Source organism: Myxine glutinosa, chromosome 2 (assembly GCF_964187855.1).
Source record: "Myxine glutinosa chromosome 2, kmMyxGlut1.1, whole genome shotgun sequence".
Lineage (NCBI taxonomy): Eukaryota > Metazoa > Chordata > Myxini > Myxiniformes > Myxinidae > Myxine > Myxine glutinosa.
In genome coordinates, this window is record NC_136262.1 from 29,013,127 (window position 1) to 29,028,380 (window position 15,254).

General features: G+C 43.2%; 1 protein-coding gene across 2 annotated transcripts in view; it reads right to left on the minus strand.

The window, feature by feature from the left end:
• Positions 1–15,254, minus strand: part of LOC137421949 (FSD1-like protein) — a 99,746-nt gene that overhangs the window by 52,029 nt on the left and 32,463 nt on the right. For both annotated transcript variants that reach the window (XM_078773050.1, XM_078773049.1), the window contains exons 4-7: positions 11,459–11,560; positions 2,221–2,243; positions 1,632–1,753; positions 1,265–1,474 (exon numbers count right to left, since the gene is read on the minus strand). In XM_078773050.1, the coding sequence (XP_078629176.1) occupies positions 1,265–1,474; positions 1,632–1,753; positions 2,221–2,243; positions 11,459–11,560 (457 nt within the window). The remainder of the gene's footprint in view (positions 1–1,264; positions 1,475–1,631; positions 1,754–2,220; positions 2,244–11,458; positions 11,561–15,254) is intronic.

The following is a 15,254-nucleotide window of genomic DNA, read 5'->3' on the forward strand; positions in this document are numbered from 1 at the left end:
CCCAAAAATGTGGGTATAGGTGTTGGAATCAGCACTCTAGGTGGCTCGGATGTTGAGATATCGCGAAAAATAGGTTTCCGATGGTGGCCATTTTGAAAATCCAATATGGCCGCCAAAGAAAAATTTGCGCAAATGGAAACATGGTTTTTCGGATTCCTGGTGCTATAAGCTTTCCAAAAATGTATAGGTTTGCTAATCTCCACAAAAAAAGAACGAAATTATAAATCTGAACATAATGAACCTGACTAAACCAAGCAGTAATGCTGCTCACAGCACAGTATGGCTTGGAGTGTGAATGTGGTAGGAGGCAGCCTTTTACTCACATCTGACAACTGTGGTTATTTGACAAATTATATTTTTATGCCCATGTCGCCGGATGGCATTATGTTTTCGGGTTGCCCGTCCATACGTACGTATCAGTTTTGGGGGGCAAACAGGACAGTATTTTGAGACAGTTATAGGTGGTACGTACGTCCGTCCTCTGTATGTGCTAAACCTCATTTATCTCAGCAACCATATGTCCGATTGAGATGAAACTTTCAGGGTAGGAGTGACACCCATGTGGAATGTTTTATAATTGACGTCATAGGTCACGTGGTATGGTAGCCATCTTTGATTAAAAGCAAATAATTCAGAAATTATTTCTCAGAAACCACCGAATGGAAAAATTTGAAACTTGGCACATTGTCAAGTACTCCCAATGGGGAACAAAAGCATGATAATGATGACATCATAGATGAAGTGGTATAATAGACAAAAAAGTTTTAATCGAATTCCTTATCCTAAAAATCTGAAATTGCATGCACATGATCTATGACCCACTTGTATAGAAATATTAAATTTATGACATCATAGGTCACATGGTTTGGCAGCCATATTGGAGCGAAGGAAAATATTAAATAATAATATACGGAAACCGCTCACGCTGTCGATGCAAAATTTTACACATCATCGAACAGCACTGTTACATAAAGTTTGAAAATGATGATGTCATAGGTCATGTGGTTTGGCAGCCAACTTCAATAGAAAAACGAACCTTATCCGATCAACACGAAACTTCACAAACGCGATCCCCTACCCATACATATGCAGAATGATGGCATCTACCCATTGTGGGACTATGCAGAGGCATATTGGGGACAAAGTCGCATTGTTCTCGTTCCGATTAAAATGAACTACTACTATAACTACTTATGCACAGATTCATCCCATCTACCACATGATATTTCTATGGTGGCATTTACAGACCAGCCTGGATACATACCGGTGATGGTATACTCATTGGCATGAATGTTATCAATGGACACCCACTCAGAGGGGTCACAAGAGAGGGCTAGACCAGGGTGATCGACAGGGCGATAGGCCAGTGTGAAGTGATCGGCTTTGCTGGAGTCTTGCACCAGATCCCAGCGCACACACACCCTGTTGTCAGAGACCGTGCAGTTTTCGACACAGAGTGCAGGGGGATGAGGCACTGTGCCAGAGGAAGTAGAGGAAAGGGAATAGAAGGACCATATCATGTGGGGGGGGGGGGGGGGGGGGAGGGAGGAGGATGAGGATCAAAAAACAACCAATAAAATGTAGATAATAGGTATATGACCCTAAAAGGGAATGGCGCTTTAAATCCATACCTGGAAGGAAGGACAGAGATCTCAGCAACTCCCTCTCTGGTGCAAAGTCCACCATGAGATGGTTCATATTGTCAGAAACTTTAGGCAGCAAAGACAGACGAAATGCCGGTGCCATGGTCACTCTGGCAAATTGGAGAAGTAAGAAATAATTCAGCAAAGTTTTCAGAAAACAACATACTTCACATCAAAAAAAAACAACAATGCAGGGTAGTAGGACAGAGATCTAGTGTACAAGCGAAGATAATTAAAGGAAGAAGATAAATAGAGCTTGTTTTGGGTTCCTTGAACGATTGAGGAAAGTACTGATCTTTCACAATGGGCTGAGGCCTTCTCATCCACCAAGGTATGCAAGAAAACCTTTACTTGTATTTGATAAACAGGTGACAAAAGTTTAACATAGTTTACACACCAAGTTATTGTTGCTGCAAAGAAAAGAAAAAAAATAGCATGCCAAAGTACATAGCAGAGAAAGAAATAGTGTTAGCAGTTAACTGGCATGTAATCAAAGAGAACACAAGAGCATGAAGCAGAGTTAAAACATGATGACATCACACCAGCAGGAAGATAGGACCGGGGCAAAGCACAGTACCTATCTTTGATCTGCTTGGCCGCCTTTTGATCCCAAGAAGCATGCAAGAAAAAAAGTAAAATAAATAAATAAAAAACAAAGGAAGGGTGAGGGATGAAGGGGAGGAAGACAGGTAGAGATGTTAGTATCAAAGAGAAATGCACAGCACATGGATCCAATTTGAAGTGGGAAGGACTCCACTCACACTGGAAAAATACGAATTTAATTGCCGGAGCATGCTGATTATGTCAGCATTCCGTTAGAACACACCAATAAGCAAGCATTGGATGATATACATTCCATTAAAATACACCAAACACACCATTAAAACACACCATGACCAACAAGGAGTGGTTCATTTCAACACAATTATATTTAAATGTTGCATTCTGTTTTTCATATAACTTACTATATTAACATAAATGCTGCTAATTTTCAATCAATTTGCTTTATAACATACACTACATGACCAAAAGTATGTGGACACCCAGACATCACACATATCATTCCAAAATCATGGGCATTCATATGGAGTTGGTGCCCCTCTTTGCCACTACACAGCCTCCACTCTTCTGGGAAGGCTGTGCCCCTTTTTGCCACTACAACAGCCTCCACTCTTCTGGGAAGGCTTTCCACTAGATGTTGGAACATTTCTGTGGGGATTTGCTTCCAATCAGCCACAAGAGCATTAGTGAGGTCAGGCACTGATGTTGGGCGATTAGCCCTGGCTGAGCTGGTAGGCCTGGCTGAGCTGGGCAGGTAGGCCTGGCTCGCAGTCGGCGTTCCAATTCCCAAAGGTGTTCAATGGAGTTGAGGTCAGGACTCTGTGCAGGCCAGTCAAGTCCTTCTCCACCGATCTCGACAAACCATTTATGTATGGACCTCGCTTTGTGCACGGGGCATTGTCATGCTGAAACAGGAAAGGGCCTTCCCCAAACTGTTGCCACAAAGTTGGAAGCACACAATTGTCAAGAATGTCATTGTATGCTGTAGCGTTAAGATTTCCCTTCACTGGAACTAAGGGGCCTAGCCCGAACCATGAAAAACAGCCCCAGACCATTATTCCTCCTCCACCAAACTTTGCAGTTGGCACTATGCATTCGGGCAGGTAGCGTTCTCCTGGCATCCACCAAATCCAGATTCGTCCGTCGGACTGCCAGATGGTGAAAGGTAATTCATCACTCCAGAGAACACGTTTCTACTGCTCCAGAGTCCAATGGTGGCAAGCTTTACACCACTCCAGCCAACGCTTGGCATTGCGAATGGTGATCTTGGGCTTGTGTGCAGCTACTCGGCCATGGAAAACCATTTCATGAAGCTCGCGATGAAAAGTTGTTGTGCCGACGTTGCTTCCAGAGGCAGTTTGGAACTCAGTAGTGAGTGTTGCAACAGAGGACAGAAGATTTTTATGCGCTACACGCTTCAGCGGTCCCATTCTGTGAGCTTGTGTGGCCAACCACTTTGCGACTGAGCTGTTGTTGCTCTTAGACGTTTCCACTTCACAATAACAGCACTTAGTTGACCAGGGCAGCTCTAGCAGGGCAGAAATTTGATGGACTGACTTGTTGGAAAGGTGGCATCCTATGGCGGTGCCATGTTGAATGTCACTGAGCTCTTCAGTACAGCCCAGTCTCCTGCCAATGTTTGTCTATGGAGATTGCATGGCTGTGTGCTCGATTATATATACCTGTCAGCAATAGGTGTGGCTGAAACAGCCGAATCCACTAATTAGAAGGGGTGTCCGCTTAATGTTGGTCTTCTCGTGTATAACTTTTGAAAAAGACGAGCTTTTGTTCCTCATTACAAGATTTACAAGTCCAGAGAAAAAAAAGAACTTTTTTTTTTAACATACATGTCGAGGCTCATATAAGGGCAGAACAACAGGAGGCAGAAGGTCTACAGACAAAGTGGACCGAAGGGGAAATGTATGTACGATAACATGTTGATGCATTGCAGGGCAAAAGGAAAGGGGCTGCAGGTGAGGTGACAGGGAGTCAACAGTTGTAGAACAGCTCAGAGGGTCAAATAAGTGAGACCAGGAGGTAGTGGTGGGCAGAAGACTTAAAGGCTTGGGAAGAGCAATGCCAGACTTGGAGTTGGGAACATAGTTCCATGTGAGACATAAGGGGGATGAATGAATGGAGGTGAGCATAAGGTTTAGACTTGGGGAGAGCAGGAAGGTAACGCCTTCTGATGGAAAGCGTGTGATCCGGAGGGTAGTGGGTTTGGCGGCGAGACAAGAGAAGCATGACTAGTGAAGATTGCTAAGCCACCAGCAGAGTTTAGAAGCCAGCTTGGAGATATGATCTGCTCAAGACAGGAAATAGTTAGTGAATCTCAGTAGCTGCTATGACTACCTTTTGCTCAGAGGCTGACCACAGAAATAGATTGGGAATTTGCCAACCAGTCCTTGTAGAGCCAATGTGGGAGAATATAAATTTCCTGTATTTTCTCTTGTATACAGTTAAGGCACGTAGAAGAGCTAGTTTATAGTCAGGTGGCAGAAGGGGCTAAACCTTTAGTATGCAACACACGTTTCCTGATGGCATCTGCTCATTAAAAGACATTCCAAGTCGAGGACTAGTTTCTTGTTTTCCTGTCAGGGATGTGAGAGCAGCAGACTGTGCTTCAGCCTCAATGTGGGAGAGGGCAATAATGTTGAGATTTTTAGGTTCCACCGATCCCAGGAGAGACAGGTGTGATTTTAGAAACCCGGCCCATAGAGATCTGTACGCCATTGAACGAGGAACAAAGGCCTCGATATCAGAGTGTAGCTCTAATTATTCAAACAATGGAGCGTAAATGAATGGGGTGTTCTTCTAATTACTCCGATTCTGCAACTGGACCAGACGGCATCAGCCCACGGGTCCTAAAATCCTGAAGTGCCGCTCTATCTCACCCTCTCTCTGTTCTCTTCACCCTTTCTTTTGCTCAAGGTCATCTGCCATCTGCTTGGAAATCAGCCAACATTACCGCTTCACACAAAAAGGTGCAAAACAGTTCCTTGCAACTATAGATGAATCAGCCTGCTCCCAATTATCAGCAATGTCAGGGAATCCATCATCACTTCTGATATCAAATCCTTCCTTTGATACGGTCTGGCACCCCACTCTGCTCACCAAACTCTCCTCCTATGGTATCCATGGAAATCTCCACGCATGGCTCGGGACTTCCTCTCCGGTCGCAGTCAACGTGTGACCGTGAATGGAATTCTCTCAACTCCCTGGCCTGTTCAGGCTGAAGTTCAAGGCAGTGTTCTGGGCACTGTTCTTTTTCTGATCTTCATTAATAATCTCTGACTCTCTAGAAAATCCTCTATCTTTTTGCTGATGACTCCACTCTGTCGCTCCATATCTCATCACGTCAGGTCGACAGATATGCTCCGCCTGCCCACATTATTACATAGTCATCATTATACAATGCCTGTACCAAGTTTGACTTGGATCCCTTCAACCATTCTTAAGTTATTGTGGTAACGAAATAACTGCAACTTAACCTCTGTTTGACCTCTTGACCCCAAAATCGAATCAGTTTATCTTTGCATCATAATATATAATTATAACAAGTTTGGTGAAAATCCCATGACTGATTCACAAGTTAGCCCGGTAACAGAATTTTTACCTAATGGGACATTTGACCTTTTGACCCCAAAATCTAATCAGTTAATCAATCTTGACCTCATTATAGATAGATACCTGCACCAGGTTTGACCAAGATCCCTTCAGCCGATCTCAAGTTATAGCGGTAACGAAAACCTATCACGGACAGGCAGACGGACGGACGGATGGACGGACGGACGGACAACCCGAAAACAATGCCTCCGGCAACTTCATCGGCGGAGGCATAAAAACACCAAAAAGTATTGTTACTCCCTTCTCTAATGAACCTTCCTTGGTGTGTGATGAGTAAAGTTTTTGTAGAAGTAGTAAATTTAAAAGCAAAGCACTGGTTATAATGACCACGTCACATTGTGGCACAGTCATCCATATTCATCAATAAACACAATCCCTTTGTACCAGAGTGGACGTTGCATTTTAACAAGCTTTGTAATGTTTCAGGGAAGCCAAATAACATTATTCATCAATGGCGTTTGATGAGAATGCATCAAGCAGTGTTAGGTAATCTAAAAATGTTTGCCTCACCAATGCTGTGCGATGTTCTTCGGCTGTTTAAGGCAAGCAAGTCGTCATTGTTGTGATGCCGACGTGTAATGTATCACCTTTCTAATCAGAAAATTCACAACCAATGAACCGCTTTCAGATCGAGTGGGTAGAGCTTTGGTGTACGACTCTCAAAAGTGTCGAATCCATTTTCATGGCTGTTCAGCAGATATATCCGCACACTACGACAACGTTGTGGCGACCTGACCATATTTGTTTTTAGCCACAAAAATGTTCATGCCATGTCAAGAATACTTTGATGCACTGTACACAGTATGGGCCTCCACCATCACCACCACAAAATAACTATTGATGAATTGAAAAGGGTTTGGATCAAATGCTCAAAAACGCTGAATGCCATATTAAATTTGAAAAGGGCTTTGTCACTCGTTTCGTGCAGTGATGAACAAGCATTACCAATTGGCAACCTGAAGAGGACCTGAAAGATGCAGAGGAAGAACAAAGATTGAATGGAGAGATTAAAATTAAAAAATAATTCACCCAAGTACTTCTTTAACAGCCACAATTATTTCCACGTTCTTGTGGGGTTGGCCGGGGAAGTTTTTGACCAAAGTCTTTCACCAACCGGCTGGCCAGGCCTGACGCTCGACTAAGTAGTTATGGTAGGAATTTGTAATTTGTTCAGGTTCCCGGCGATAACTCGCTTACTCTTCGCGAAGGACACCGTGGGATCTTTAATGTCCACCAACCAATGCCGGCAGACAGAAAGCCCGTTTGACGTCCATCTGAGGGACGGCACCCACATTGATGAATCACCTGGCGTGTAAAACACCGGAACGCCAGTTTATAGCTGGGTCAGGATTCAAACCTAGGTGGGACAGCTTGAGGTGAGAGTATCCGTACATCTAGGCCATCCTGCCAGCCTAAAATCGACCCAAATACAATGTCCCCACATTGCAAAGAATCTAAAAGAATAGACCATGTTGAAAGAGATTTTCCTCAGCTGCAGTACAGTGAAATAGGCTCGTCAAGTGACTCATACAAAGCCATTACTCAGTAACAGGTCAGTCATTGTAACTGGTATTCATGTTTTGATAACACATCTTCAACCAATTTCCTTCCCCTAAAAATCCACATGTCTATCTATTGGTTGGGCTAGCGGCTAGGGTGCCGGCTTAGGATCCTAGGATCCTGGGTTCGAATCCCAGTCGATCGCTGAATTAACGCCAGGGGGGTTGACTCAGCCTGTCATCCTTCCGAGGTCGGCTAATTGAGTACCAGTTCACTGGTAATTCCCTGTTTGTCGTAAAAAGGCGACAAACAGGGTTGGCGGCAGGAAGGGCATCCGGCCGTAAAACATTGCTTCAAAAAGGGGACCAAAAAAAAAACAACAACAACCACGGTCCCCGAAAAAGGCCAACCCCCGCTTGCGGGGAAAAATGGCCTCTAAAGGTGTTTTTTTTTGTTTTTTAAAAAATCTATTGGTGTCCATAAATGCTCCATTGTTAAGCGAATGAAAACCAGATATTAATCTCCTTTTCACCACAATCTAAATGGCTATGTTACATTTCTTAACCACTTTAATCTAGGCTAAATACAAATTTTCAAAAACTCATCCTGTTTTAAACCAAAATGGTCGTCTAGTTCTTGCTCAGTTCTGATGAACCTCTTCCTGAGTTAATCAGAAATAAACAACATCAACACAATACTTCAGCCACTTCTACTTGAAACCTAAATGCTCTAAGGATGTCAAACATTCATTCGAGGCAGACTCACCCAGTTACCAAATTGGTCTTTTGGCATTTTCACAAGTTCGGATTTACCATTGCTTGGATAATAAACAACGTGTTAAACGCTTGTCCATTCTGCGGTGACCACTCGTATCGATTACTGCAACTGTTATTGGTGTATTGCCTCAAACATTATTTCACTCTTGAACTTGCACAAAACACAGCTGTGAGACTGGTTACACCTGCAATTAAACACAATTATTAACATTCCACCAATTTCAGCTCGATTTACGGCATTCCACTATCGTTCCATATAGATTTAAAAGTCCTCCATCATCACTTTTAGCATTGTGTACGGATTGAGTCCTAGATATTTTAACAACTTTATTTATTGGAACTCATCCTCGCAACAGGATGATGCTGTGTGCAGGAAGGGTGTCGGAGTGAACTCCATTCAATGTACAATGTGCGCCGAGTGGGTTCATCAAAATTGTAGTGGTCTGAGAGGGTCATTAACCAGTGTGGCAGCTACATTCAAATGTAAGGTGTGCATCGAGGGAGCTGCAGATGGAGGAAATGTTGAGTTGGATCTTGGAGACAGCGTGAAGCTGGAAGGTGTGAAAACATTTTGCTACCTCGGAGACATGCTGAATGGAGAAGGTGGATCAGACTCGGCAACGGTCGCAAGAGTGAGATGTGCATGGAAGAAGTTTCGGGAACTGAGTGGCATGCTGATGAGGAGGGGAGTGTCGTTGAAGCTGAAGGGAAAGGTGTATGCTGCATGTGTGAGAAGTGTTATGATTTATGGGAGCGAGACATGGGTAATGATCGTAGAGCAGCAACGAAGGCTGGAAAGGGTGGAAATGCGAATGGTTCGGTGGATGTACGGAGTATCGTTGAGAGAGAGGAAGACAAATGATGAATTGCGAAAGATGATGGGAATAGAGCCTGTGATGGATGCTGTGAAGAGAAACAGGTTGAGATGGTTTGGTCATGTGTTGAGGAAGGATGAAAGTGACTGGTTGAGAAGAGTGATGGAAATGAATGTAGAAGGAAGTAGAGGACGGAGAAGACCGAGAAAGACTTGGCTAAAGATGGTGGAAGAAGAAATGCGGGCAAGGGGGTTAACAAGGAGAGATGCAGAAAATAGGGCAAAATGGAGAAGATTGTCATGGGGACTGCAAGGCTAACCCCCGCTCTAGCAGGGAAAATGGCCTTTAAAATGCATGTTGTGTGTTGTTGTATCCTCGCAACACGTCTAACGTCTCAGCTGGTCAAAACCAAGTTGAAGACGATTGGGTGAGTAGCATTTTCACTATTATGACCCACAAATGTCGAACTCTTTGCATCTTAATAACACCTTGAATGTCATCTTTAAAATCAGAAGTGAAACCTTTACTTCTCTCTTCACTTGTTCTCAAGATGTATCGACTGCCCAGCCACATAACCTGGTACTTTCATTTCAGCGACGAATCAAGTTGTTTGCCCCTTTTCACATCCTGGCAAACGTTTTTGTGATGACCGTGCAACATTGTATCCTATACAAGACTTTGCAGTGTATTCCATTCACTTTCGGTGTTGCCTCTTTTATAGAAAAAGGATAAGTATTAAAAATGAATGACTAAACCAATGACGTTTCATTTGTTTTTCAATATGAATTCACTTAGGGGTTAGAAAATGAGACAATATGTAATCGGTCTCTATAGTAATTTTAGAATACCACTTAGCCATAATAAGAATGAACAAACAGAAGACAGCATGTAACAATGCACAGCCTCACCAGGGTGTTTGTCTCGGTGATCCTTTTACACAGCAATCCACCAAGTATGACACCTCCCTCCCCCTCCCCCCCCCCCCCTTTCCTTAAAAAAATAAAAACATTTAAAAGAATGAACGACAGACTGTAGATTACAGTTGAACTAGGTGCATATACTCAAGAATGGCTGAGATTAACTTGGTCATAATCCATAAATGTCAAGGTAGAAAAATCAACCTGTGCTTAAATTACACAAAACTAGAATGGCATTCTGACGTTGCGACGTTGACCAATATGACTCCACCCACATTACTACATTATACATGATGATGTCGAGTCTCCTCAGGCAATAATGGCGTTGCCATCATATTGCCTTTCTATGGCTCGTACACACGGGTAAGTGTGTGGTATAGACGGGTGGGTCGCCAATCCTCTCCGTTTCTCTGCTGGCCGTTGAGGAATTCACCCTCTTTCACCCATGCTGTTGGAGTCGACTGGACTCTCGACTGGAATCCACAAGATGTGAAGAGCCATCTGCCATTTAAACCGCATGGCTGCGGACCGTTACCCTGGTAGGGGGCTGACAGTTACTACACCTTGCCCACAGGTGACCTGGGATTATGCAAGGCAGGGGCATCAATCTCCCTGAGGTATCAAAAGACACCGGCATATCCATACTTGTACCAGAATGAATGAATGAATGAATGAATGATCGTTTTAAGGCCATTTTCCCTGCTGGAGTGGAGGTTAGCCTTGCGAGCCCCATGACAATCATGGTTCCGTTTGAGGCAATGTTTTTATGGCTGGATGCCCTTCCTGGCGCCAACCCTTAGTCGCCTCTTACGATGCGCAGGGATACGGTGTACCTATTCTAAACCGGTGTACACACCGGGATCATTCATCCCAGCAAGCTGGTACTCAACTTGTATCAGGTTTGATTTAAATCCCTTCAGCTGTTCTCAAGTATCACATTTTTTTTCCTGACATGACCTCTGACTTTTGATGACAAAATTTAATCAGTTAATCTTTGCAGCAAAATATATACTTGTACTAAGTTTGGTCAATATCCCATCACTGGTTGAACACTAGTTAGCACAGTAACATAATTTTTACCTAACGGGACTTCTAACCTTTGACCTCTCGACCCCATAATATAATCAGGTCATCTTTGCATAATTATACGTGCTTGTACCAAGTTTGACTTGGATCCCTTCGGCCGTTCTAAAGTTATCGCCGACGGATGGATGTGCGGACAGACAACTTGAAAACATTCTTCTGGTGACTTCATCAGTGGAGGCATAGGAATGTTATGGTTACATTAGATAACTTTGTTGAACGTTGCCTAAGGCACGCGCACACGCACCAATAGCCTCTCCCTTTTGGAAAAGGCAAAAAAACCAAACAAAACGCACCAACAATCCATTCATCTTTCTGGGCAATGGATCGACAGAAATCGAGAGTCATAATAAAAGTTAATAATGTAGTGAATTGTAACTTAACTAATCGGTTTTACATTTATTTAAGCCATATTTTATCAGTTAGATTTATTTATGCCAGTCAACATGAGCAGTAGTTAATAGTTGAAAAAAAATAAATAATAATAATAATAATAATAATAAAAACAAAAAGTGTTGTGAAAACGCTGACCCCACCTCTGTAAATGTTTTCTCGTCAGATGTCCGCATCGTCTGCTGAGCAAAATCCAGCAATTCCTCTGAGCTCTCCAGTGCCTTCACGCAGGATGTTATCTGGTTCTGAAAGCAAACGGTGAGACAAGGAAGGAATCACTGAGCAGAGATGAAGAAAGAGCAAGAGAAACCTAAAATTTGAGGTACATAAAATTAATTTGGGTTACCGAAAAGGTTGCAAAATATGGATCAACTGTTTTCATCCAACCAGAGTACAACTCGGCTGCTCGTTAAAAGGTACACTCCTGAACAACCGTGGAGGCAACTCTCACCAATTTGAATACGGTATTGTATTTGGATACATTCCCGAAATTATAGTAAATGAGGTTTTTATTTTTTTTGTTTGGTCCCATATTATGCAAACTACATACTATGCAGATATAGAAAAGATGCAAAAATATAAATAATCACGCTAAAAATACTCTGACAAGTGGATCTTCGTTCTAATGCAGCAAAAGGCTGTGGTGCAGCTTCATTGGCTGAGGGTGGGGCTGTGCAGCTGATGCAATGTCCTCTGTGTAGCTTAGGGCAGGAATTTGGGATTTGGTCAGAATGCCGGCAAAAGCTCGCCTACTCTTTGCAAAGGACACTGTAGGATATTTAACATCCACCAACAAATCCCGGCAGAAGGGACACCTAGTTTTACGTCCATCCGAGGGACGGCACACACACATTTATGAATCACCCTGCCCGTGAAAGGCTGTGATGTGAGTTTTTGGCTGGGCTGAGATTTTAAACCAGAGGAGACGGCTCAGATGCTAGTGAGCATACCTCTAGGCTAGAGATTCGTAATCACCAGTCCGTGGAAGGAGAGTTTCCAGTCAGTGAAGTAGTGCCAAAAAATATATATATATATATATATATATTTTTCCTGCCCCTCACATGCTAGCGACGCCAGACAAACCTATATTTCGATGTAGCAAGTGTATATACAGTGCATTCAGAAAGTATTCAGACCCCTTAACTTTTTTCACGTTTTGTTATGTTGCAGCCTTATGCTGAAATCGTTTAAATTCATTTTTTCCCTCATCAATCTACACTCAATACCCCATAATGACAAAGAGAAAACAGGATTCTAGAAAGTTTTGCAAATGTATTAAAAACAAACAAGCATTCTGAGTATTGCGCTGCAATACACGTCCCCTACCAAAGTTCAAAGTGCCATAACTTTGTCAAAAATGATCGAATATGCAAATTTATGCACGGTTGATGCTGGTTTTCAAACTTGATCTGAGGTATGCTGAGCCACGTGTGTCACGCCTCGCCTCGCCGATAAGCCCGCAAGGTCGCTCCGTAGAGCGGCCTGGACGTATTGCACTGTGTGAATTATATAATTACCAACTCACGGTCTGAGGTACTAGCGATTCAAGAGATATCAATTTTTAAAATATTTTATTTTCGTTTAATTATTTATATCTGCCAAACCACGTGACCTATCGCAAATTCCAAAAGGACATTTTAGTAGACTGACATGCTGAACAGATCTGTGAAGTTTCCCCTCGATTGGATCAAAAATGAGGGAGGAGCTCGGTTTTAAAGGTTCATGCTTAAAAACGTCATAACTCTGAAACCATGTGACGCATGACGTCATGTCCGCTGACTTTTTTTTGTTCGTCATGGTGATGCGATTCTGCCAGCAAAGATTGGCCTCGATCTGTTCAGCCGTTGCAGAGAAAAAGGGGTTTTCATGTTTTCACGAAAAACAATATGGCGGCCGAACCACGTGGCCTGTGACGTCATAATTACCATTGAAATATTCTACATACCGAGTTCCTCCTATGGTGAAAATTTCATCTCAATCGATCCTATTATTGCAGAGAAAATGTTTTTTAAAGGAAATTAAAACTTAAAATGGCACTGAGTTAAGGATCATCAGAATTATCAGAATTCCCAAAGTTCAAAGTGCCATAACTTTGTCAAAAATGATTGAAACGTCGTGAAGTTCGAACTTGATCTGCAACTTATCATGTGGAAACCATGTGCCAAGTTTGAAATAATTTGCATTAAGAGTTTAGAAAAAAAGTCCGGAAAACTGTTCTTTGCGCGACGGACTGACGGAAGGTGGGACGGCGTGCAAACCTATAGTCCCCTCCGGTGCACACCGGTAGGGGACTAAAAACTGAAATATCACATTTACATAAGTATTCAGACCCTTTGCTATGACACTTGAAATTTAGCTCAGGTGCCTCCCATTTCTCTTGATCATCTTTGAGACGTTTCTACACCTTGATTGGAGTCCACCTGTGGTAAATTCAATTGATTGGACATGATTTGGAAAGGCACACACCTGTCTATATCAGGTCTCACAGCTGACAATGCATATCAGAGCAAAAACCAAGCCATGAGGTCGAAGGAACTGCATGCAGAGCTCAGAGACAGGATTGTGTCGAGGCACAGATTTGGGGAAGCCTACAAAAAAAATTCTGCTGCATTAAAGGTTCCCAAGAGCACAGTGGCCTCCATAATTCTTAAATGGAAGAAGTTTGGAACAACCAGGACTCTTTCGAGAGCTGGCCGCCCGGCCAAACTGAGCAATCGGGGGAGAAGGGCCTTGGTAAGAGGTGACCAAGAACCCGATGGTCACTCTGGCTGAGCTCCAGAGATCCTGTGTGGAGATGGGAGAAACTTCCAGAAGGACAACCATCACTGCAACACTCCACCGATCTGGGCTTTATGGCAGAGTGGCCAGACGGATGCCTCTCCTCAGTGAAAGACACGTGAAAGCCCACATAATCTTGTTTCTCAGAGTCTGAGAGTCCTTTAGGTGCTTTTTTGCAAACTCCAAGCGGGCTTTCATGTGTCTTTCACTGAGGAGAAACTTCTGTCTGGACACTCTGCCATAAAGCCCAGATCGGTGGAGTGTTGCAGTGGTGGTTGTCCTTCTGGAAGTTTCTCCCATCTCCACACAGGATCTCTGTAGCTCAGCCAGAGTGACCATCGGGTTCTTGGTCACCTCTTACCAAGGCCCTTCTCACCCGATTGCTCAGGTTGGCCGGGCGGCCAGCTCTAGGAAGAGTCGTGGTTGTTCCAAACCTCTTCCATTTAAGAATTATGGAGGCCACTGTGCTCTTGGGAACCTTCAATGCAGCAGAATTTTTTTTTGTAGGCTTCCCCAAATCTGTGCCTCGACACAATCCTGTCTCTGAGCTCTGCAGGCAGTTCCTTCGACCTCATGGCTTGGTTTTTGCTCTGATATGCATTGTCAGCTGTGAGACCTGATATAGACAGGTGTGTGCCTTTCCAAATCATGTCCAATCAATTGAATTTACCACAGGTGGACTCCAATCAAAGTGTATAAACATCTCAAAGATGATCAAGAGAAATGGGAGGCACCTGAGCTAAATTTCAAGTGTCATAGCAAAGGGTCTGAATACTTATGTAAATGTGATATTTCAGTTTTTTCTTTTTAATAAATTTGCAAAACTTTCTAAAATCCTGTTTTCTCTGTCATTATGGGGTATTGAGTGTAGATTGATGAGGGAAAAAATGAATTTAAACGATTTCAGCATAAGGCTGCAACATAACAAAATGTGAAAAAAGTGAAGGGGTCTGAATACTTTCTGAATGCACTGTATGTATCATGTACTCCAGGGAGCGATCCAGGATTTTTTGAATGGGGGACAGGGGGGGGTGAGAAAGGGGTCTAGAATGAAGTGAACAGGTGCATATTCTGCACCTAGATGCTGCAAGTGTGAAGCCATGAAAGAGAGTGGTTCGGCTGACACCAGTTTTGATTTAAGTGACACCACTTGCAATCCTT